The sequence below is a fragment of the Macaca mulatta genome, chromosome 2 (assembly GCF_049350105.2).
Source record: "Macaca mulatta isolate MMU2019108-1 chromosome 2, T2T-MMU8v2.0, whole genome shotgun sequence".
NCBI classification, from domain to species: Eukaryota; Metazoa; Chordata; class Mammalia; order Primates; family Cercopithecidae; genus Macaca; species Macaca mulatta.
The window spans coordinates 83,810,673-83,837,326 of record NC_133407.1 but is presented as its reverse complement, the minus strand read 5'-3'; the positions used below and the strand labels follow the sequence as shown (position 1 = coordinate 83,837,326).

The 26,654-nt window shown below is 40.1% G+C and overlaps 1 protein-coding gene across 5 annotated transcripts in view; it reads right to left on the bottom strand.

Moving 5' to 3' along the window:
* FNDC3B (fibronectin type III domain containing 3B) overlaps positions 1-26,654 on the bottom strand; it is a 364,538-nt gene that overhangs the window by 259,542 nt on the left and 78,342 nt on the right. For all 5 annotated transcript variants that reach the window (XM_001085124.5, XM_001085354.5, XM_028843856.2 and 2 more), the window contains exon 3: positions 10,806-10,881. In XM_001085124.5, coding sequence (XP_001085124.2) covers positions 10,806-10,881 — 76 coding nt within the window. The remainder of the gene's footprint in view (positions 1-10,805; positions 10,882-26,654) is intronic.

Sequence of the window (26,654 nt, the reverse complement as noted above, 5' to 3'; positions counted from 1 at the left end):
TCTCTTGACCTCATGATCCGCCTGCCTCAGCCTCCCACAGTGCTGGGATTACAGGCATGCGCCACCATGCCCGGCCCTCATTTACTAAAGCATAATTTGTTCTTGGGTCTGACACAGAGTTTACTAAGAATTCATTACTACACATAAACGCTATAATTTCCAACAGCAAGAAAACATAAAATATTAATAAAATTAATGAGTAACCTAAATTAAAATATTTGTTAATAATATAAAAATAAATACGAAGTTTGGGGAAAAGTTTATGCATCTTTAAGGATTAAATAGCCTAACATTTTCTAAGGTATTCCCATCCTATTCTCCCCCAAAAGAAGGTTATTAAAAGCATCAATATAATGATTCCTTCATGCATTTTTACAGGTAAGAGAAGCTAATCCACATACTGGACTTTTCAGAATTACTGTTTTTGGAAACACATGCCTATATTATCTTAATTTGAGGAACTAAGAGTGAAAATAACTAAATTTAACTACCTAATCAGAATAACAAAAATAAATAACTTCTCTAAATTAACTAAGAGAATTTTTCCATCATTCTATCTTCAACAGCACCATCACTGTCTGAATGTTCATGTCCCCCACCCCACCACAAATTCATACACTGAAATTCTAACCCCAAAGGTGATGGTATTAGAAGGGGTGGTATTGGCCGGGCGCGGTGGCTCAAGCCTGTAATCCCAGCACTTTGGGAGGCCGAGACGGGCGGATCACGAGGTCAGGAGATCAAGACCATCCGGGCTAACACGGTGAAACTCCGTCTCTACTAAAAATACAAAAAATTAGCCGGGCGTGGTGGCGGGCGCTTGTAGTCCCAGCTACTCAGGAGGCTGAGGCCGGAGAATGGCGTAAACCCGGGAGGCGGAGCTTGCAGTGAGCTGAGATCTGGCCACTGTACTCCAGCCTGGGTGACAGAGCGAGACTCCATCTCAAAAAAAAAAAAAAGAAGGGGTGGTATTAGAAGGGGTGATTGGGTCATGAGAGACACTAATCCCTCATGAATGGGATTAGTGTCCTTATAAAGGAGGCCCAAGAAGACCCCCAGGCCTTTCAACCATGTGAGGACACAGAGAGAAACTGCCATCTATGAACCAGAAAGCAGGCCTTCTACAAACACCAAAGAAACCAGTGTCTAGATCTTGGACTTCCCAGCCTCCAGAACTGTGGGAAATAGATTTCTGTTGTTAATAAGCCACCCAGTCTACAGTATTTCTGTTATAGCAGCCCGAACAGACTAAGACAAGTATCAGGAAATGACTTTCCTTCAGTCTCTATGCCTCCTACGTGCAGGATAGGCCCTGGGATACACAGATGACTAAGCTTTGACCCTTGCCCTTGAAGAACTTAATCCAGTCTTCCTTAAAGACACTTGTAACATGAACTTTTCTATTTCAGGTTGGAAATGTAAGAACAAGAGTAAAAAATACAGAAAGAATAAAGCAGGAACTGAAAGACTACAAGCTGTGAAATAACCTGTGGCCAACCATTGAGGTAATGTGACACTGCTTGCTTTTCTGAATTATCTGACATGCAAAGATCTGTGACATTTAAAGAACTCTAAGCAGTGGTACCTTCAGAGATGACATTTTAATCATTGTTTAACAAGCCTAAAGGGCAGAAGTGTTCAGAAGCTAAACTGCGATTGCATAACTTTTAAACATGTTATTTTGAAGTGTTAGAATTTAAACGTAAAGACATCTAAAAAATCCTAATAACTCCAGTTCACACAGGTTTTCTGAAATGTTTTAAAATGATTAGGTAACAAAAAAATGAAGGGGGGGGTTCAATGCCCACCCATAATAAAGACCAAAAGCTTAGTAATCACTCCTATATATTAGGCCCTTACTATGACTCAGAAACTGTTCTTAGTGCTCTCCACACAGTAACTCATTTAATCACAGCAATCCTTCAGGACAGAAATTACTACTCCAGCTCTACAGATAAGGAAACTGAGGCGTACAGAAATTAAGGAACTAATTTTACAATATACAACTAACGTGCAGGGGATTTTTAAGCCAGGCAATCTCACTCTAAAACCCATAATGTATAGCCCTTCCCAATGTATAGCCCTTACTGCTTCTTGGTACTGCCTAAGAACAGAATGTACTAAATAAAAATTTTAAGAAGTATGGAAACAATTTTTTTTTTTTTTGAGACAGAGTCTCGCTCTGTCGCCTGGGCTGCAGTGCAGTGGCACCATCTCAACTCACTGCAACCTCCATCTCCCAGGTTCAAGTGATCCTCCTGTCTCAACCTCCTGAGTAGCTGGGATTACAGATGCCCACCACCACACCCGGTTAATTTTTGTATTTTTGGTAGAGATGGGGTTTCAACATGTTGGCCAGGCTGGTCTCGAACTCCTGACCTCAGGTGATCCGCCCCACCTAGGCCTCCCAAAGTGTTGGGATTACAGGCGTGAGCCACTGTGCCCAGCCAGAAGTATGGAATTCAATGAAAATGTAAAAGGAGACACACTAGAAAAACTGCTTTATTGGATAAAATAACATAGAGCCTTCTCTGAATATAGCTGCTCATGCATGGTGCGAGAGTGAATGGCTGTTATTCAAAAGAAAACCAACAACTAAAACTACAACAAAATTTACTTTAAATTCATGGAACACTGAACCTGTTGTTTTAGCTATAACCCCATATCTGAACAGTATATATCTTCTTATAAACCTTCATCTAAAATGTTTGAACTGGTGCCATCACCAGCAACCCTATGAGAGCAAGTCTATCATAAATAAGCAATGAAAGGGAGACTAGAATTTCAACTGATTTCTCCAAGTAGGAAAATGAAGTCATTGCCCACAATTAATCATGCCATCTATTTAGGGGGAAAAAAGCAGCAAAGCTGTGGATACAACTAGATAATGATGATCATAATAATGACACTTACAATGGATTATCCTCACAATCCTATCAGATAGATAGGTACTATCATTGTTCCCATTTTAAGAGAGGAAACTGGGGCTAACAGGTTAAGCATTAGCTACCAAATGACCAGGGATTCACACTACAGAACTATACTCTGAGAACTCAACACCAATTCATCTTAAGTCTGATGACAGAACATTGGGTGACAGTTTTATCTAAGGGTTTAACATTCCATTCTTATGTAAATATAAGAATAAGCATAAAAATCAAGATAACTGAGACAGGAAGAAGAAAGGCAGGAAGCAGCATATACCCTGAGTACCTCCCTTGAGAGGGACTTAAAACCTCCTAGGAAAGCAACATAGTTTGGTATTGATGTAACCCAGCCTCATGACATTACACAATCCCAGCAAGATGACAGTTGCACGTTCAATCACAGCCTTTGCTCTCATTCCTTCCATAACCCAGACTTTCTCCTCTGGGCCTGTCAGTATTTTCCGGCCCTGGTGGAAATCACCTGCTGGTAAACTTCCAGTTACTCAGCAGCAAGAGGCTGTCTGTAAAGGGGTTTATCAGGTCAGCATACGGAATGTCTATTTGTAACAAATAGCTGTGCATCAGTCCATGTTGAGAGGAACTGCTAACTCGTCATGTACAAAATAAAGCCCCCAAACATTTCAGAGATCAAGAGTACTCCACAAAGCTGAAAGTAATTTTTCTTCAATCTTTCTCCAAATTTAATGTAAATCCTATCATGGAAAATGAAAAAATCTTCTGATGAAACAAATATATGCACACACACATGTAAATATATATTTGTAGTATAAACACACACAGGTAAAAGACTGGTCTTGAAGCTAACATTTAAGAATCGTAAGGTGAGCTGGAAAATTGGTAGAGTGATTCAGATTTTCCTAGAAATTCAGACTGTCTTGGCTTAGAGCCCCCAGGAGGACTAACTATACAGCTTCAGATCAATCAGAAAGAAAGATGGCCATGACACTAGGGTTAGCCTTGGCAAATGACTTGTTATTTTCAATTCTAGAAGATTTTCCAAGTGAGGCCTAAGTGTTCACAATAACATTTCAGCTTGTTAGCAATCCCTCACAAATCCCCCCAAATACTAAAGAAATGGGTTTCGGCCAGGCACACTGGCTCATGCCTGTAATCCCAACAATCTGGGAGGCCAAGGTGGGAAGATTACTTCAGCTCAGGAGGTTGAGGCTGCAACCGAGCTATGATCGGATCGTGCCACTGCACTACAGCCTGGGTGACAGAGCAAGTCTGTCTCAGAGCAAGTCTTTCTTTTTGAGACAGGGTGCCCTGTCTCAAAAGAAAAAAAAAAAAAGAAATGGTTTTCAAGGCAGTTTCTTATGTAGAAAACCAGCTCCTAAAACCCTAATCTTGTAATAGGAAGAAACATTTCCATTTATAATACAGATTACAAATAGTCAAATAACAATTCATCCAATATAATAAAAGTTGGCAAAGATTTAGAATTTAATGCATTCATGTTACAATAATTTTACTTTCAAATCACCCAAATATTTTTTATCAAAAAACTGGTTGCAAATTTAAGCCAAGACAGAGATCCACTACAGTCTTTGAAAACAGGCTTCATTTGCAACAGGTACTCTTCCTGGGTTTTAAGCTAGTAAAACAGGAATTTCTCATTTACATGCAAAGTATGTATAAAAGGGAGAGACCATATACATGCTTTGCTTTTGAAGTTTCAGTCTACCTCAGTTTGCAAGCTCAAGCTATGACACCATTTTTGTCATTTCACACTAAACTAAGCAAGAGATAACCCAAATTCCCTAGGACCTGTCATAAAATTCTTAGAAAGAATGACAGGTCACTGTTTTAATGTGCCAAACAAGTCTAATAAATGCACTTAAAGTATCACACAAGGAAAAAAACAAAAGCAACATTAAGGTCCCCAAAGTATCACATAAGGAAAAACAAGTAACACTAGGGTCCCTGTGACATTCTGGATGCTGACTCATACATGGAGGGGCGGGGGATGGGAGACAAATGAGGAAATTCAGAAATGGTGAACAGCTCTCAATGGTGCCATTCACAGAGTCACTGGGCAGAGCGTGGTGTTCATCAATGATACAGTTCCCACACTCACTGGGGCAGGGGGAAAATTAGACACAGAGCTGAGGGAGTCTTACGGAGAACAAGCAAGAGCGGAAAAAGTTTCACATTCGAATAGCTTCAAAGTTACAGCCATTTCATAGTAGTACCCCCCTCTTAGAGGTCCCCTCTGACCACGCATTCTGTTGTCATTTAGTCATTTCGAGGTCTCTATTCACTTAACACAAGTTAGCAGATTAACTGCTATGGTAAAAGATTCCTAAATTATTTTGGACAGAACCCATTAGTAATTAAGTATCTTTAAATATTACTGTTTACTAAAATAATGGTGCTTCCTAAGAATTTTACTTTAATCAGTTTTTTTTTTTAATCAGTATCACACTCACCTGTTTTCCTTAGCCTCACAATTTATATATAACAGTCTTAAATAAAAAATTACAGTATTAATGTAGGGTCATTATAAAAGTTCTTTAGAATTTAAACATGCTTCTCTAAAGGAAACTCATTAACTTCAATTATCAACGCAATGTGGTATTTCAAAGTTCTTCTATCGAGATTTAGAGACTGCTAAAAGCACGTAACTAAACATCTTAAACTGCCAACAGAAGAGTAAAACTGAAAAGAAAAATCATCATGCTTGAATGTAATACCAGAGCCAGTCAGGAATCCAGTCAGTAATTATTCTAAGCTGTGTAGCTGGGGAGCGGGGTTAAGATACACTGTTTCCTGTCACAACTGAATTCACATCTAATTCGAGAGCTAAGGAAAGGTTTACGCATATAACCAGACTGTGTAGTGCTACCTCTACCTGCTCCTCCAGAATTCAGGGAAAAGTCAGGCAGTGGTCTGGGAGGGCTCTTGGAAGAGACAGGCCTGAAGTCTTAAAGGAAGCATGATGTTTGTTTTGGCTGGCGGATTTTACAGGGAGCAGATAAAAAGATGGCATGTGTAGACAGGAAGGAAGGCTGCATTGCCAGCACCTCAGCCCAGACACAGATATGAAAATAATGGGAGAGACCCAAGTGTGCCCTCTATTAATTCCTGAATTGAAGCAAAGGCAAAATTCATATTGATTGCTAAGATTCTTTTTTCCTAACAATTAGCTCTTTATACACTTTGATCTGGCCAAGAGAAAATAAATCTGTTGTCTAGGATGCCACAGGTATAGGCTGACCCCAAGTGAGAATAAACTATGACCTTTTTTGGCCCCTTCGAGACCTGTGATTCATGTTTCATGGGAAATATTGAGAAATATTCCATTAGAAATGAATCTGCATTCACAGCATATTGTATGCTTCCTGTGTTTTCTTCCTTATCACCAAGGACATTCCCATAAAAACACATTTTTTTTCTTTTTTAATAGACAGGGTCTCAGGATAGAATGCAGTGGTGCAACCATAGCTCACTGCAGCCTCAAACTCCTGGGCTCAATCGATCCTCCCACCTCAGCCTTCTGAGTAGCTGGGACTACAGGAATGCACCGCCACAACTGACTGATTTTTTCTTTTTTTTTTTTTTTTTTTTGGTAGAAATGGGTCTCACTATGTTGCCCAGGCTAGTCTTTAACTCCTGGCCTCAAGCAATCCTTCTGCCTTGGCCTCCCAAACTGCTGGGATTATAGGTGTGAGCTTCCCCACTCAGTCCATATTCTTCTGTATTAATTTGCTTTCAACTTCCAAGCTGCCTTTTAATGAGATCACAATGAGCTTCTGAGGTCTTTCTAGTGGTTTCATAAATGTCCTATAGATAAAATTATCAGACTAATAAATTCAGTTACAAGTAAAGAGGACTGACCTCATACAATGTGACTTCAAAGTTTCCAGGAAGGCCCAGCAACCAACTCCACTCCCTACCTGAAATCCCCACAAAGCAGTCCCTAATCTGAGGGCTAGTGTTAAAATAGCAAAGTTATTAGGCTGACAGTTTCAACCATGGCATCATCAATGGGTATGACTTCAAAATTTCCAGGAAGGCCACCACCACCCATCACCTTCCCCTCAATTTAAAAAAACACCAGCCGGGTATGGTGGCTCATGCCTGTAATCCCAGCACTTTGGGAGGCCGAGGCGGCCACATCACGAAGTCAGGAGATCGAGACTACCCTGGCCAACACAGTGAAACCCTGTCTCTACTAAAAATACAAAAAATTAGCCAGGTGTGGTGGTGCACGCCTGTAGTCCCAGCTACTCAGGAGGCTTAGGCAGGAGAATCGCTTAAACCCGGGAGGCAGTGGTTGCAGTGAGCTGAGATTGTGCCACTGCACTCCAGCCTGGGCAACAGAGTGAGACTCCATCTCAGAACAAAAAATAAACAAAACAAAACAAAACCACCTCCCACCTGTTGGCCGGTGTTGAAAGAACGTAAGTAGAGTTTCGATCTCTTAAATCCCTAACAAAATACACATATTTCTTTCAGAAATTACCATTACAGTGTGACCATTTTCAGATTCCTTTCTATTAGGTTTTTAAATGGCAAAGAACTGCCTCCCACTGTACCTACGAGTCCTCTCCCATTGTCCTGGAGCTGGAGCCCTCCCTGGCCCCAGTCGACAACAGCTGGAGCTGGAAGCTCCACCTGGAAGCTGAGCCACCCCAAATCTGAACCCAAACCTGATTTGGGGCAGAAATAATGTAATGAGTTCTAAACCAATATTCCCTGCATCACACTGTCTGCTAGTCACTGCTCAATCAGTATATCTCACTTTGTTAACAAAGTGCTCGCCCCAGCTTATTCCCAAGACTCAGTCTCCACCATCCACTTTTGTTCTGCGAACCATCTGTCTCATTCTGGGTATCTAAGTACTCATCCTACTATCCAGCTCAGAATCCTGTTACTCCAGGAACAGGAAGTTAACCTTGCTGTTATCAAGAGAATGGAGTCCTCCCTGACATAAAGGCACAGAACAAGGAACTCAGGGCGTCAGACATACCAGGGAAGAAAACTCAACTCTGCCTCTTTCTTGCTATGTGACTTTTTGACAGGCCTCAGCTTCCTTGTGTGTAACTACACACTCACTAAAGGACAGAATGCATAGCACAGCCTGAGCTGAATAAATGTCAGCAATGGTAGAGATGATGTTCATCACTGGGAGTGTGAGGATGACACAGCAACTTGTGTTGGAATGTACAAATATACTGCCTATTGCCACATTTTATGTTGCTATATTCTACCCAACTGGAGTGAAACATTCACAAACTCATACTGGAACTCACATAAAGGCTTTCTTATTTTTTGCCTGAGTGACTGCCTTTTATACACATTAGTGGCGGTCAATGAGTCTGAACTTGGGGTTCAGCCTGCTAAGCTGACTTTCCTTCCAGTTTCTGCAGTTCATCCTATTGCCCTAGTGCTTCCGAAACCCTAGCAAAGCACCTGGATCCAGGTCCTAGTCCTCATTCCATCCTGTGCCATTTCAATTAATTGGGCCAGGTACCACCACTCCCCAAAATGAAGATAACCATAGTATCTGAGACTTCAGAAGAGAACAAAGAATAGGAAGCCTGGAGGGAGCCAAAGATAAATGGCTCCACAATTCTGTTTTGGTCAAAGGCATTTTTGAAATCACTGGAAGGAGTGTTAGTGTCACTTATCTCCAAGTATCATCATGAATAAATACAAAGCTCCCATTGTGAAGACAGCAATATACTTGCAACATTTCCTGCGAAGTGCACCAGTTATAACATGGATTTAAAAAAAGAAAAAAGTGGGGGAACGGCTAACTCAGTGAAGTTACACATACATATACACACACAAAACATATACACACACTACATACACACGCACACACTCCTTAGACACCAAAAAGTAAACTCAAGTGGAATGAAAGAGATTTTATGCATGTTCATCACTAAGTGATTTGCTTTTATAGTTTCTATTACACATACTTAGTTGTAGAGGGACATAATCTACCAGCCAATTAATGGGGCTCCAATGTTACCATAACCAGAGGCTTAACTGCTTTCTTACTGAACTGAAAACCTCAGCTTCATCCCATATTGGTGACTTTCATCTAGTTTTTCTAGTGTGATTTTTTTTTTAAAGATACAGGGTTGTAGGATTCTGAGGTTTTAATTGTTCACAATATCCATTTATTATAATACTATAAATAGGTGAAAGACCCTGTAGTCCATACTATTTTAAAATACTTCTTCTCTTCCTTGACCTGAAGTTTCCCCCATATTGTTCATCGACTAAGACTAGGTTTTGATTTTAAATGATTTAGAATTCCAAAGATCAATTTCTGGGACACAACAGAGAAATGCAGAGTAGAAATCATTAATAAAAATGATTAAATAATCTAATATTAACTTCAATTAAAACTCATTAGCCTTGAATCTTTAAAAATATACTCATTTCTCAAGAAATATTTTCTAAGTTTTTGTTCTTATAGATACAAAAATAAAGTACAAAGCAACATGCTCTACTACTATGCAAGGCAAAAAAAAAAAAAAAAAAAAACCTGTTTCTGTATAGCTCATTATGGGAAACTGAAACTAAAGGGCATTTCCCCCAGTTTGTTTGTATATTGGTAAGCAAGTTCAAGTATTAATAATAAAGCCTCTGATTAGATTCCAGTTCAATTAATAACCTAATACTGATCTCAACTGCATGCCAATTTACCATTTACCCCATAATCCCAATCACTGCCAAAAAGAGCTATCATAAACAGTGCCTTTTAACACTGCAGTGTTTACCAGCTAACATCAGATCTAGGTTGATCTTCCTACACAGAACTCCATATGGATCAAAGTACCTACGTCATTTATTTCCAAGTGAATATACAGAAGAGGCATTAGTATACAAACTAGAAGTGTCCTAGGAGCTATAATAAAAGAACCACACCCAGAAGCCTTACCTACACCTGGAACTTTAGGTGACAAGATTCTGAAGTCTGAGCTAATCCTATAATGGGATAAGACTTTTAGGCCGGGCGCGGTGGCTCAAGCCTGTAATCCCAGCACTTTGGGAGGCCGAGACGGGCGGATCACAAGGTCAGGAGATCGAGACCATCCTGGCTAACACGGCGAAACCCCGTCTCTACTAAAAACACAAAAAATTAGCCGGGCGAGGTGGCGGCGCCTGTGGTCCCAGCTACTCGGGAGGCTGAGGCAGGAGAATGGCGGGAACCCGGGAGGCGGAGCTTGCAGTGAGCTGAGATCTGGCCACTGCACTCCAGCCTGGGCGACAGAGCGAGACTCCGTCTCAAAAAAAAAAAAAAAAAAAAAAAAAAAAAAAAAAAAAAGACTTTTAGAGATCTTGGGAGGGGGAAGTTTGCATTTGGAAGGAACATGAATTATCAGGGGCCAAAGAGTAGACTGTGTTGGGCAGCCTCCAAGATGGTCCCCAATGACCTGCCTCTTGGTATTCACACCCTTTCATAATTTCTTCTCGAGTCTGGGCTGGACCTACTAGCTCCCTCTTGCCCTCTAGTTATTGGCTCTGAAGCCAGATGCCATAACATAAGCCCCCTCCGCTTCTCCATGGAAAGGCCCACTTAACAAGTAACTGCAGAAAACTTCCTACCAATAGCCCCCTGTGAGTTAATACTTGTTGTTATAAGCCACCAAAGTTTGGAGTAACTTGTTACTCAGCAATAACTAACCAATAGATACCCAATACAGATTTTACCACTACAAATATCCTTTGGATAACATCATAATACATATTTGAGACCATGTGACAGAAAAAAGAAAATGAATATCCAAGATATACTTTACATCTAGAAAATTACATGCAGACACACATAGAAAAACATTACATCCTTCAAATAAAGAAAAAATCTTTGATTCGATTATTTACCAAAAATGTCCTTACCTTGAATGCACTGAAGTGTTCCATCCTCCGCTCTGATTGTGAAAGTCTCACCTGGATTAACTTGAACGAGAATAACCTGCCAAAACAACACATTAATTTCAGTTTAATACTGGAACCTCTGGGATTTGTCAAGTGTTATTACCTACATTTATACACTAGACAGGAAGTATGTGGCATAAAATGTTTTATAAACACAAAACTTGGAATATAAGTCTTAATTGGAGGTATGGGGATAGAAGGAGTACATGCATTTGAATTTAGCTAAGTGAATTCTCCTGTGTTGCTTATGATGCTATCTAACTTTAAAAACTCCATTTGAAGAAAATTTTTCTTTGAAAAGCACAATTCCTTTTTCTCTTTCACAAATTTAGAAACTACAATTAAAGAAGAAAAAAGACCAGAAACCATACTTATAGAAGAAAGCTGCATCTAGCAATGAGGTTTTGACCTAACAGTGTTGCATACTGTTCCCAAGTGTCTATTACTGATCTGGGTTATATGATTCCATTGTGTGACAACAAAAAAATATTTACAAGAAAAAATTTTGTAAAAAGAATATCTGTGTATAGGATCTTAAGACAATAATGAACAGTATTCAATAAATATTATAAATAGGCCCCACCAAATACCCAAATGTTTAAAGTCAATGTTTTACTTATATGAACATAAATATTTAATATTAGACAACTTCCAAGACTAGACCATGAGTGGTAATAGCAAAGTACATTCTCTCAACAGCCTTATAGTTTTATTAATAGTTTTAATCAAAGGATAATCAAAGGAAAAAAAATCACTAATTGATATCTAAATACAAGTTAAAAGACATAATACAAACTTAAAAAGCTATAGTTAGGCTGGGCACGGTGGCTCACACCTCTAATCCCAGCACTTTGGGAGGCTGAGGCAGATGGATCACTTGAGGTCAGGAGTTCAAGACCAGCCTGGGTGAAACCTCCTTTCTACTAAAAATACAAAAATTAGCCAGGCGTGGTGGTGGGCACCTGTAATCCCAGCTACTTGAGAGGCTGAGGCAGGAAAATGGCTTGGAGGTGGAGGTTGTGGCATGCCACTGCACTCCAGCCTCAGTGACAGAGCAAGACTCCATCTCAAAAACAACAACCATCACAAAAAGTATAGTTAAAAACCACCATGTACAAGGCTAACACTTTTTTAAAATCACCATAGAATTTCTAGAAATTGACAGGATGTCAGTGTCACATTCATCCTACAGTTACTGGAACAAGCCCTGTTCTTCCCTGGCTCGAAACTGTCAAGTATACTGTTCCGTCTGTCTGTACTACTCTTCCTGTACTCCCTCATCTTAGCTTACCACCTACCTTCCTCCATCCTCAACCAACGTCTATTCATCCTTCTCAGCTTGTGATATAGTGTTTAACTCTTAGGACAGGTCAGGTACCCGGCTATGTGTTCTAAATCAAACAAAAAACCTGCTCTACTGCTTCTTCCTAGAATTTACAACTGCAATTAATTAACTAAGCAATTATGTTAGTGTCTGTCTTTCCTTCTTCAATCTAGGCATGATAGGGATAACATCCAGCTATCTAGCCCCATGCCTGGCATAGAATAAGTTATGTGCTCAATAATTACTTTCACTGGATGAATGAAAGTCATAAAACATTTTTAAAAAACTATTGCAAATAATTATCTTAGCTTAGAAATTAAGTTTTCTTAAGACGCAATTTAAAAGTCAACTTTATTTACTGTATACACCATAATTTGTTTTGTAAAACTATTGAGATCAAAGCCATTTCATCTTTAAAAACTCCATCTTTAATATCCATGTATTTTGCCTCTTCTAATAATTCATCCAGATGACACTGCTGGAATACTAAAATTTTTTAAATCAAAAAATACATTACCTGGAAAAAAATAGGATCATTCAGGGAAACTCAGACTAAGCTTCACCCCTGGTGCTCTTGAATTATGACAGTTATTTCAAGGCAATTTATTTTTCCTGTATAACAACTGTAGATAATCTTTGAGTTTTCAGTATTTAAATTACCACCAATGTAAGTACATTGTACTGTTTCAAAAACTCAAAAGGAAATTCCTTCAAGATCTCTGGAATGATTAAAATATTTGTTTTCTTGAAAAGGAGCTTTTAAAATAATTTCTTTAACATGAAAATCATTTATTTTTACATAAATATACAATATAAAAACTACAATGGAAGAAAACAACACTTCAATACAGATGATTATCCAGGTCTTCTTAAAGGTCCTTAGACCAATTCTAGCATCACTGTAATAAAGCAGAAACCATTTGCTTTGTGTTTAAAGCTCTAGGGATAGAACTGTGATATATGCCCATGGAATTAATTAGTTGGGGGAGCGGGGAACCAATGGATGCCAAGACTCTATGTCCTAGATTTTCTCTGACAATCCCAAATTCATATACTCTCTTCTACCACGCTCATAATTGTCAGACAATGTGTCCCGAATACCGGTTCAGAAAACACAATTCACCAATATTACGGAAAGTCCCAGGCAAGAAAACGGATTTCTGAATTGGGACATGTCCAGACTGTCGTCACGTTATCTGCTTATCATATTGCATAAAAAGTGTCTGTAACAGTTCCTCAGTGGTCACTGACACCAGGCCAAACTTCAAAGAACGACCCAGAGGCATCCAGCCTCTAAGGTCCACTTATGTCTTCCCCCACTGCTTACTGAGTTCAATTCCTGACCCCCATCCCACTTCTTCAGCGAGAAAGATGATAGGTAACGGGCTTTTAAGCATCCGACGAAAATACCACCCTTCAAATGTTTAGTTCATGTAATTTTCATTGCTGCTGAGTAGCCATGGCAACCAGATTATAATCTACCAAGTTACCTCAGAAACCAGGCAAGTCTCCTGTGTCCCAATATCAATTTTTCTCAGTAGAGGAGAAGTCATTATTTAAACAAACTGTATTCATCTTGGCACTGAGGTATTTTAAAAGAAAGCATTTTATTATACTGAGGGAGGCTGACCACCTAGCTGTTTTCATTGTCAATAAAGCAGAGATAAAAATAAGTTTGACACACACCAGCCCAATGACCGGTCCTGACAGCAGACATGAATGAGCTGGCGGCAGGTCTTGCATCACGCAGCCCCGGAGGAGCATGAGTCACAACCTGGCCAACTCCCGGCACTTAACCTTTCCTCTCATACAAGTTGGGCAATGTTTCTCTCTCTCCCTCCCTCCTTCCCTCTCCCCAGCCACAAAGCAGAAATATAATAACTGCTACAAGTCCTCCTTAATATAAAATGCGAAACAGAACATTGCTGTCCAAACCGCATCATTTTTCGTCTACTCACTAAGCATTTCCTACTTTTCCAAAGTCAGCATTAAACTGATTCATATTGCACCACGTCTTCACAGGAAGAAAAAAAAGACAAAGATTTTAACTACTGATATTTTTTTCTCCAGAGATGTTAAGAAGAACCATGCTAATCAAATCATGAGAGCATCCTCTAAGCTACTATTGCTTCATCAGATCTGTTTCAAAACCGTTAGTGCTACAAGAACCATGAAGCTGGAAATAAACAGAAGGCAGTTTATCAAAGTTTAATAAAAAATAAGTGACCACTCTTCCAAAGTCCACAGAAACAATAAAACAAGAGTTACAATTAATACAATTGAGCAAATACAGCATCATGGGAATTCTTTGTCTAACAGGGGAACTGAAAGAAGGGGTACTATCTTTCCTTTACAGGTATAAATCTAAAACTAACTCTGTTTCTTACTCATTAAAAGAGGGAAAGGAAGGCTACTTTTGCAGTTTAAACTTTGGGTGGCTGATTAACCAGGTGTCAATAGTATCTAAGACTACTTCTGGAGGCAAATGTCTAATTTATGCCTCAAATAAAAAAATCACCAGTCACTCAAATAAGCAATCAGGGTAAAGTATCAGTCCATTAAAAAGCTTCTGGCCACGTACAAGCGGCTCATGCCTGTAATTCCAGTGCTTTGGGAGGCTGAGATGGGGAGAATCGCTTGAGACCAGGAGTTCCAGAGCAGCCCAGGCAACATAGTGAGACTCCATATCTACAAAAATAATTGTAAAAATTAGCCGGACATGGTGGTGCATTCCCGTAGTTCTAGCAGCTCAGGAGGTTGAGGCAGGAAGATCACGTGAGCCTAGGAAGTCAAGGCTGTAGCAAACCGTGACGGTGCCAACTGCACTCCAGCCCGGGAAACAGAGCAAGACTGTCTCCCAAAAAAAGCGTCTCCTGGGAGAATGGTACCAACTGACCAAAGGCAAAATATTACACTTGCAGCATTTTTAACCGTTAAATCCAATCCTCAGACAATCAAGATATAAACCATGCAGAAAGGAGATCCCATTTCACTTCCAGAGTTTTTTCCACTGGCCACACTTCGTGAAGCTTGTTTTCATGTATAAATGAACACTTCCTCCTTGGAGCCCACATTTATGATTATCCAACAGGTATCTTTAAGGGGGAAAATGATACAATCTAAAAGCTGCAGAAGAGTTCCACTCAACTAAGGATACTATCCAGGAATACCTAATAACTTTAAAAGTGACCTTTAACCACATGAGAAGAGTACTACCGTCTATTCCTCATGCCACTATTTTCTGGTCACATATACTCCCACTCCCCACTCCTCAGCCCCACCCCCAAGATTCCCAGTCTCCAAGCTCGTCCCAGGCCCCCACACCCAAACTGTCTATTCACACACACCTTTGAGACCCCAGTCTGTGTGTAACAGACCACAGCTGGCCTCAGGCAAAACTGAAAAGTAAGCAGCATTTGTTTTTTGAGTCCCCTCTTTTCTCCAAATCAGGAAAAGGGAAGTGATGGGGTGCGAATGCCCAATATTGATCTTTGTGGTAATAACACATGCAAAGAAAATGTCTAGGATTAAAAACATAAGCAAGTAAACTAGAAAGATCCTGGTAAGAAGATGTGAATGTATCCATTGCCTCATTTTGCTCACTGCCCTACCTGAAGCCTGAATCCAAAGCTGATTGAAAAATAATATACAATAACAGGAAGCCCCCAAGCGGACCTAAGCAAACACTGGGAACTCAAGGTCCAAGGGCACACATTATAGGTGAAGCTCCCCTTGCTCAACACAACCCGTAGGATACATGGCAAATATGTTTTGAGTTTTCCTGGGCTTTAGGACTCTCACTGTTCAAAATAAGGAGCAAGGATATCCACTACTCCAAAAGTTTTAATACTGTTTTCTTCAAAGAATAGAAGGTTCAAAAGCTGTATCCTCAGCCAGGTGTGGTGGCTCACGCCTGTAACCCCAGCACTTTGGGAAGCCGAGACAGGTGGACCACTTGACGTCAGAAGTTCACGACCAGCATGACCAACACTCCGTCACTACTAAAAATACAAAAATTAGCCGGGCATAATGGTGGGTGCCTGTAGTCTCAGCTACTGTGGAGGCTGAGGCATGAGAATCGCTTGAACTCAGGAGGCGGCAGCTGCTACGGCACTCCATCCTGGGCAACACAGTGAGACTCTGTCTCAAAATAATAATAATAAATAATAAGTTAAAATTAAAAATAAAAATGTACTGTTCTTTGTTAAAAAAAAAAACAAAAACAAAAACAACAAAAGCTGTATCCTCAATATCACATCTGTAAGATTAATTCGGCATGATGCAAGGTACTTTATCAACTCCTTTTTCCAGGTTTTTTTCTATAATGATTAAGAAACAGCTACTACTTATTGAATCCCTGTCATCTGCTAGGTAGATATTAACTAGATTTTACAAATGGGGAAACTGAGGCTTGAAGAAGAAAAGCAACCCTTCCAAGGTCACAAAACTACAAAGTGACTGGAATCCAGCCATGTCTGACCAAAATGCATACTCATCTAGCCCACACCACCACTTCTCCCCTCTACTAGGTGTGGTTTCACCATGTCAATTCAATATGGAGATAATTCAACAAGACTGCTAAAATAAAGAGAATGCAGTTAACCAGGTCAAAGGAACATCCCCAAAGGCAGGACAAGTTCTCTTCTAGGAAATATGCGTTCCTCCCTGAAGGAGAGCCTTCTACCCCCAATTTCTTTTTCTTCAAATTCCTACCAGTGACAAGTCTCTCAGTTAAGTAAAATTACAATCTCAAGAAAAAATTTTTACCAAATCTGCCACGTTTCATGCTCTCAATAAAATCTAAAACCAACCACTTCTCACCTCTGACCAGATTTTCTCTTTGGTAAACATTTGCGCTCTCCTTAAAGGTTCACCTCCCAATGCATTCACATTCCAGTGTCTGCTCAGCTTCTGTGTCCCGGCAACAAGAGTGACTCCTATAGGAATCCATTCACAGAAGTTCTGAAATCTAAGCCCTTTACATCTACAAAATGGTTTGAATTACTTGGAAATGCTTCTTATTAAGATTATCACAACAAAAGCCAGCAATAAAAAGTAATAAAGTAACACCACAGTATGTGGAAATTTCCTATTAAGGGCTCAGAAGTCCAGGAAAGGACCCTCTCCGGCTCAGTTTTCTCACCCACAAGCTGCCCTCTCAAAGCACACAGGAAGAATTAAAATCGGCCACCTTTTTACATACTTTTAAGCAACTAGTTTGAGACATTGTCCACCATACAATCCAGGAAAACAGAATTTTACAGCTGGATACTTAAGACCATTGCAAAGTTTAAAGAAGCTGTCCAGATTTAAGACTTCAAGGCAAACACACTAAACATGCTCTTTTAAAATGTAATGCCTTTAAGATTTTCCTTTCTAGATTTGAGTTACTAGAGCTTTGTTAAGTAACTGTTGGAAAGCCAGGCACACTTAGATTCTCGGTCTTGGAAGCACTACAGCTTTGAGGACATACACATACTGACTCGTACACATTAACAGATTATTCCAATTCTTCCCTCATTCTGCACCAAGTCCAAATTCAAGACTGACACTAGTCTCTACAGAGAGCAAAGGAAAAATGTGACAAAGATTTTCCAGCCAGCCCCGCCCCTCCTCCCCGCATGTCCTCAGCACATACAAGCACAGCCGATTCTATGCACGTTGAATTCAGAGCCAGTTTATGCACCATGACATCAGTGCAGTATAATGAGCCAAGTTTAAACTCCATCTGGGACAAATAATGTCCAGGCACACTGTGACTTCTTTTGTTTATATACAGTGACTAAATATGTCTTGGTGGTAAATGAACTAACTCAAGATTTATTTCCCAAGGCCTCCAAAACAATATTCTGCACGCTGAAGCAACTCCCTGCCTCCAGTTCTTTTTCCAAGGCTATGCATAAGTGATTTTTAGCAGAACACATGATTTTTGAAACATATAATTAACATCTTCAGGAAAGTCAAAATCCAAGCAGTCCTTCATCAATCTAAAACAAAGAAAACGACGAACTCATGAGCAACCAGGTATGGCATCACTGTTCACAGTAAAAATCTGCGTGACACTTAATTCTGTATTCCCCTTAGAAAACAGGAAAAGTAGAGGTGAGAGATTTAAGAAATACCTGTGGTCATTTTCTTTCCTTTTGAAGGATAAACTTTGTTTCTTTTATCCTGGTATTACTCTGTAAATTCAGAATGAAAAATCACTTAATATGTTCAAATCTTACAAGGTTTTAAACTTCTTTAGTCTCAAAGCTGCCTCTAGGGTGATGCCATTTTTTAATGGAAATGAAGGATGGGGTTTGGGAAGAAAAGGCAGGCAAAAGGCCCTCTCCTAACTCCAGGGTGAGAATCCCACAGGGGAGGAAACTCTACTACCTCTACTATGTCTACCTACTACTACCCTCTACTACCCTTTTCTGGCCACCATCATCTCTCAGCAGCTGCTGACCCGCAAGGGAGCAGCCCTCCTATTGCCAATCTCAAGAAAAGAACCATTCCCTAAGGAAAAAAGGGAGACGCTGCTGTGACCCAGGCTGGGGCTTCGGAAGATTTCACTCCCAACTCCTTTTGACCTCCAGGGCTTCTGACACTACCACTGCTGTTTAGTCCTCAATTTTTCAGAAGCTGGGGAGCCAGAGGCACTGCCACCTTCTGGAGTTAATGTGGAAATCATGTAAGATAATGAAGAGGAACGGCCTCTATAAACTTTACAATTTACTACTGTGCAAAAACCTAGTCCCATCTCTTTCCCCAGCTGTTTACCTGAACAAGACTGAGAGGTAAGTCCAACCCAGGCAGCTCCACCTTTCCCAGAAGGCAGGATCTGAGTTTTGGAAAAAGAGATACGTGGGTTCGAATCCCAGCTCTGTGATTTGCCAGTTACAAGTACGTAACCTTTCTCCCCTCGGGTTTTGTCTATAAAGATGATTGCCGCCTTGCAGGGTGTGTAATTACTGGATGAAATAATGTGTGTAAGTGCTCAGCACCAGCCCCAGCACCTCACAAGCCCTCCCCAATGGTCACTAATCCTTCCCTCCACCTCAGCAGGAAGAAAGAGATAAAAATATCCATTAAAAGCCACTGTTTCCAACAATTTTAACTTAGTGTCCACAGATAACCACTCAAGTAGAAGTTGAGATTGGGCTGAGACTAAAAGCATTCTCGTGATCAGCAGGCTTCCAAAGTAGCACTTAAGACTGAGGTAAATGCCAAAAATTTTGTCAAACACTTAGCATTCTTTCAAAGTCCTAACTCTGACCTTTCGTACAGTTTTTAGATTGCTAAGGTATGGAAATCTCTGGAAGAGTCAACCTTACAGCATCTTTTGTCCTATATTTCCCTCTAGGTTTAAGAATAACTGTTAGAAAATGGGTCACTGTACCCCTCTAAAGATGGCACTCACACCTGGTGTGACACCTATCTTACTGCCTTGTTAATGGAGGCTCTTTAAAGTTCCAAGATTGGCCCAGGTGTGGTGGCTCATGCCTGAAATCCCAGCACTTTGGGAGGCCAAGGCGGGCAGATCACTTGAGGCTGGGACTCTGAGACCAGACTGGCCAACGTGGTGAAACTTCATCTCTACTAAAAATTTAAAAATTCGCCGGGCGTGGTAGCGGGTGCCTGTAATCCCAGCTACTCGGGAGGCTTAGGCAGGAGAATTGCTTGAACCAGGGAGGCGGATGTTGCAGTGAGCTGAGATCACGCCATTGCACTCCAGCCTGGAGGACAGAACAAGACTTCATCTAGAGAGAAAAAAAAAAGTTCCAAGATTGCTTGGAGTAGCATAGTGTGCAGAAGTAGTCAATAAAAAGTAGGAGAACTCTCATCCTGAGTAAACCACCTTAAAAATGAGAAAGCAAGAGACTGTGGGAAGTAAGGTGGATGTGGACACCGATCTATGAAAGGATGATGTCTTCTAACACCCAACTCCACCATCGATTCCCTGTGTCCTGAAAACAGACAGATATTATCCATATAGATAAACCCAGTATCTGATTTCCTATCACAAACCCTAAGAGAAAAATATGGATGCCATTCATTTGCAATTCATATTAATATTTTATAGTTTTACATTCAGTCACGACTAAAGCCATCAAGTAAATTATAAAGAAATCACCATTCTATAAAGATGTTTTCCATGTGACCTTTTTGCCAAGGTGACAAGAGTTTAAATGGGTTCTAAACAGATCCATTCTGGCAATGTAAAATAAAAATTAAAAATTCGCTGCATTACTGTGGCCTATTTAACTACCAAACAACATCGCTAATTAAAGCACATCCTTCTGTATGTCATAGCTTCTCCCATGAACTAGAATGACAACTCAGCACTCCAATATAAAGACCAAAGAAACTTCTGAGACAGTAACATGCTCAGTGATTAATGTTTCTAACCACTGCTTAGAAAACACAAAAACATTTTACTGTATTCCAGCCTGGGTGAAAGGATGAGACCCCAGCTCAAAAAAAAAAAAATTATCAACTTCTGAGTGCATGAATATAACAACAACAACAAAAAGAAAAGGTTTGGTTAAGGCCTGGCACAGAGGGTCACACCTGTGTAATCCCACATTTTGGGAGGTCTAGGCAGGACGATGGCTTAAAACCAGGAGTTTGAGACCAGCTTGGGCAACATAGGGGGACTGTCTCTACAAAAAATAAAAGTAAGTAGCCAGGCCATGCTGGTACACGCCTGCAGTCCCAGCTACTCAGAAGGCTGAGGTGGGAGAATAGCTTGAGCCCAGAAGATTGAGGCTGCAGTGAGCTGGGACTGTATCACTGTACTACAGCCTGGGGAACAAAGTGAGTCTCAAAAACAAAACATATTAATGACCCTTCCTGAAAATTAAAAGCCATGTAATATAATTGGTCAATAACACAAGTCCATTTCCCTTCAAATCTAAGGTGTGGCTAACAAGAATTGATTTGTATTTTTTTAAACAGCCGAAATGGAACCTTAGTAACAAGTTTTCTGACATACTTTGTAGTCAACCTGCACCCAAAACTAGACCACATTTACCTCTGGATCTTTCCTGTCTCCACTTAACTGCCCAATTATTTGCAAAACAGAAGCCTTTGAAAGGGTAATTTGCTAAATGCAGATTGTCCATTTTATTCAAATGCTTGTCTACTATGCTGCAAAGAGCAGGGAAGGGGCAGGAAAGAGAGGACACCCAGGAAGGGAGGGCCAAATTATTCTTGTTAATCAAAGTGCTGAACACACCTGCAGCTCAGGTAAAACACATTCCCTCTCAACAGATGATCTGATCTGACAGTCACCTGTTAAGGAAAAAGGCCCAGGGCAGGGAAGAAATACCAATGTAGGCATTCACACTAAAGCAGCACGTGTATATTGTTTCTTCTGGGGACGCACCATGTCTAGCTTCAAGTTATTGTAACATTAAAGCTGACCAGAAAATGACCAAGAGGCACCTAGTTGTGGCCAATGCCAATTTAAATGAGGAAACAAATATAATCTAAAGGCAGCTAAACCCAAGATTACCTAGATAAAACACTACAGCACTTTAGCAACTTGCTCCTTGGCAGGCTGTTTATTTTTGCATTTGGAAATGTAGGAGAGAGAAAAAAAGAACGAGAATGAGTATCTGCATATGGAACTTGGAGATTAATGTTACGAATTTTACGCAGCTTGCTTACTACTGTCATGTTTGGAGTGTAACGCATATATTTTATATAGTCATATGTTTAAATCAATCATTTGGACTAAAAAAGAAAAGAGTCTGCCTACATGAAAACGATTATGTGCAAACATATTCTGGATGCAGAAGTGTCTCATCTTAACACATTCTGGATGCAGAAGTGTCTCATCTTTTCCTCCTGTGTTTATATACTACTTTTACTGTACTATGAGATACATCAATAGCTATCACATCACATTCAACATGACAAATATACATTTTCAAAACAAGAAAAAGAGAAATCAGAGTTTGGAAATCTATCCAATTTAATCTTATTTTTTTTAAAGTTAATATGGAAATGCTTTACGACTGGGCACAGTGGCTCACACCTGTAATCCCAGCACTTTGGAAAGCCATGGCAGGAGGATCATCTGAGCCCAGGAGTTCAAGACCAGCCTGGGCAACATAAGGAGACCCTGTCTCCAATGCATACCTACATACATACATAAATGCTTTAAATAAAAATTCCTCATCTAGGTAATACCAGGAAACGTTTACCCTTAAAAAAAAAAAAAAAAAAAAAAAAAAAAAACTCTTTCAATAAATACTTAAAGACTCAATTCTTGGAAACTGTAAAAAAGAATATAAACACAAGTATTTGCATCTCTGCGCTTGGAATACTTTTACCTTGCATCTGTGTTTAATGTCTCCTAACTAGACTGTAAACAGTAAAACTACGGGATAGGATTGTTTCTTTTGGCCTTTCTAGGCTTTAGTAAATGTTCCATGTGGCACTTATTGGGGGCCTCAAATCCTAAAAACTCAAAGCCAAAAAACAAAACAAAAAAACTCACATGGGTCCTAACATGTAAGAGGTAAAGTTGAAATCCTTCTACAAAGCCACATGAACCAGCGCCCAGCCTAATTCATTTTACAAGTCATGGGGCAAGTAGACAACTAAAAGATTCTAAAACACATTATCAGTTTGATAAATAATGCATGTGCTTGAAAAAAAATCTTAATCATTTTTCTGTGTTTAAAATATGGTATGCATGAGCACAAGATGCAATTTAAAGTTTAAAAAGTTAAGAATTTCCAGATTCCAAACCAGGATGACCACAGAGTTCAGGCAGGCTTGGAAACTAAGTGGACAGAATAGGCACTGAAGAGGACATTCCCCATCAACAGCAAATGGCTGCAACTTCTGTGTCAATTGTTGCCAGGTAGGAAGGACCAGCCCAGTGTTATCACATCTTCTGTTTCTTGTTTTGTTTTGTTTTGTTTGAGACAGAGTTTCATTCTTGTTGCCCAGGGTAGAGTGCAATGGCGTAATCTCAGCTCACTGCAACCTCCACCTCCTGGGTTCAAGTGATTCTCCTGCCTCAGCCTCCCGAGTTGCTGGGACTACAGGCATGCAGCACCACGCCTGGCCAATTTTTTGTACTTAGTTGAGATGGAGTTTCACCATGTTGGTCAGACTGGTCCTGAACTCTGGACCTCAGGTGATCCTCCCACCTCGGCCTCCCAAAAGTGTCGGGATTACAGGCATATGTCTTCTGGTTTTTCCAGATAAACAGAAAAATCCAGAGTTTTATATAAATCTTCCCATTTTTAATATTGGTACTGAAATCCTTTTCTTTTAAACTAAAGGTAAAACAAAAACAAAAACAACACACAGACACGTACACCCATGCCTGTATGACAAAGGCAATAAGCTAGTTTTCAAGCCCTGATATAGATGAATTAAATCTGTTCATTGCTTTCATCCTTCATCCATTCAAAAAGACTTACTGAATGTTACTTCAGATGCCAGGCACAGCATGAACAAGAGAGACACAGTCCCTACCCACCCTGAGTTGACAAGGAAATCAGACAGCCAAAAATTGCAATAATTTGAAAACAATCATAACATTAAAATCACCTTAGAATTTAAAATTGCCATTATTCTGCAATGCAACGCTAACATGCCAGTATTTTACCTTAATCCTTCCTGTTGGAAAGGCAGCTCAATTTCTAGCATTTGAAGGATACTGACTACATCTTATATCTTATTATTATTGCCTTTGGCTAATTAAATTCTGAAGTGTCTCTCAACCCAGACAGCTCAGGGCTGCCATAATTATATGTCCTATGTTCTAATTATTGGGGGTGCCACATATAACAACACCCTCTGATAACATGGCATCAACATTTTCCTTTATAAGACTGAGATTCTGCATAGGCTATGCCTTTTTGGAAGCTTTTGTAGTGAGCAAAATTGGCAAAACTAACTTAGAGAGGTCTGAAAAGTCAGACCGCAGATCTGGATAAAATCACACCTTTTTTTTGTAGTTAAAAGGAGGCCCTCAAAGCAGGGGTTGCTGCCTCCGCAGCTGGAAAGTGGATCTGGTTGAGGGGTACTTGTGATCTGCCCCACTGTGGAGTCGGTAATTCTGAGCAACAGGCATCAAGCGGAAGGGTGGACCGCCAGACTGGAGAATCAGAGGACAAATATACTCACTAACAAAGACACTAAATAGCAAAAGTTCGAGCAAAGAGATCACCGACTATGCAGATAAGGTTTGTTTGTAGTACCCCTAATAGCTCTCCATTGCGTATGTAATCCCTATAATGTATTCTCCTTTAATAAAACAGAAACGGATTACTTGATGTACAAAGTCTGGATCATTCTAGCCTTCACTTCATTTTAAATCTGATCTGACCCAGGTTTTCAGCCTCCCCACAGATACTTTTCCTAGCCTGGTCTGTTTTCCTGCCCACCTATCCCAGTCCTCAATTCCTCCTCTGAACTCCTACGCACTGTGACACTCTACAATCCAAGCACTCTCCTGTGACTCAATGTATGTAAATACAGTCTCTTTTTTTTTTTTTTGGTAGGCCATATTTTGCTCCTCAACTAGACTGCTCATTCCTTTAGGGCAAGAACAGTGCCTTATTCATCTTTCTGTCGCCAGCACCTAATACAGTGCTGGCATACAAGACATTTGATAAATACTTATTAAAATGAACAAATCTATTATTCAATCACTCCTAAATTTAGTCATAAATCTTATCCTCTCATTCTTTTCCACCCCAATTTCAAAGGAGAGAAGCTGACAGTATCTTGACACTGGAGGGCTTTATAAGTTTGAGTGGTAGAGGAAACATGAATGGTAGTCAGCAATAATAATTTTATTTAAGCATTTGCCCAGCTTGTGCATTTCTCATGCATCTTGATGCTGAAGAATGTGATCCAAGGCCGAGCTTCCCCATACTTGGTTTTCCATACCCAACATGTGACCAGCCTCTTTCTACTTTCTAGCTCAAGCCTCAGCCCACAACAGGATTCTACCACAAAAGGAGCTCTTCTATAATGTTATTTAGCAATAATATTTGCAGTCTCTTTCTTAACTGTCACTCCCATTCTCATCTGAATATCCTTCTTTCTCCTGGGTAATCTTCCCAAGAGTTGTTTATTCATTTTTCTACAATATACTGATGACAAACCTTCCTTTCTGTTGGGATTTCTGAGGAGGAGACAAACTCTGTCATGTAAGCAAAACTCTTCATGGGCCCCTGACACCGTGGCTCTCAGTATATTTAAGGAGTAAACCTGTGCGGTGACAGGATTTGAACTACTCAATGCAAGAAGGAAGCCATCAAGGAGAAGGTTATTAAGAAGATATCAACCAGAACAGAAAAGGTCACTGGATTACGAGGAGGGGCACATTTGATATAAAAGACATGCCGATGATGAGCACCATCTGAGGGTGGAAAGCTTTAATATGTTGAACGTACTATCTGGAAATGTGTATTCAAAAGAACGCTCTAGGAAAAAACTCTGGTTACATATTCTGTCTAGAGGAAACAAGGGATTTCAAAAGAAGAAACAAAAGAGGGGAAAAAACTCTCTCCATGAAATGACATGCTAAGTGCTGATCAACAGGAATAGGCAAAGTCAAGAGAATTGGACATGATTGAGGCAATTGCCTTCTGCCTTCCAGGGTAAGTAGATGAGACGTTATCCTGAGCTAGCAGGAGAGGCGGGTTTTCTGTATGTGTTTAAGGAGTTCTACTTTCTGAAGAAGAAGCATTAAAAACACTCAGCAATATTCTAGAAGAATAGATGAATTAAAAGAGGCAAGAAGGAAGAAGAATAGTATGACAAATCATATACTAGATGTGCTCCATATGCTAAATGCTAGTCAGGTCAAAGAGGCATCTAATCCAATCCAGTTCCACTAGGAATTGACCCTCAGTGAATACATATTTAAGCAAAGTCACTAAGAATATAATACAAAGTGGCACACTACTCTCATGCAGGTCACAGATACCCTTATATCTTGTAAGTGTCACATGTTAAATTAACAAATCAGTAAACTCTGCCACCCTGTGTCAGCACGTCTGTTTTCAATCTAATGGTTTAACTGGTAGCTGCTATAATTCTTCAGAAATTATTAAAATATTAAAGCAATAAAGAAAGTCAGAATTTGGGCTGATGTTTATTCTTTTGTGCTCAAAACTGGCTGCTACATTTTAAAATCACTAAAATGCAGAAGTCCATAACAAACACAGGTAAGTTAATATACCACTAGCTTCTGAATATGTCAACAAAGCCATCAATTTTCTGATTATTGAATGGCACTCATCATCATTTATATAGCCACACATTAAAAACTCAGGTTGAGGCCGGGCGCGGTGGCTCAAGCCTGTAATCCCAGCACTTTGGGAGGCCGAGGCGGGCGGATCACAAGGTCAGGAGATCGAGACCACAGTGAAACCCCGTCTCTACTAAAAATACAAAAAATTAGCCGGGCGCGGTGGCGGGCGCCTGTAGTCCCAGCTACTCAGGAGGCTGAGGCAGGAGAA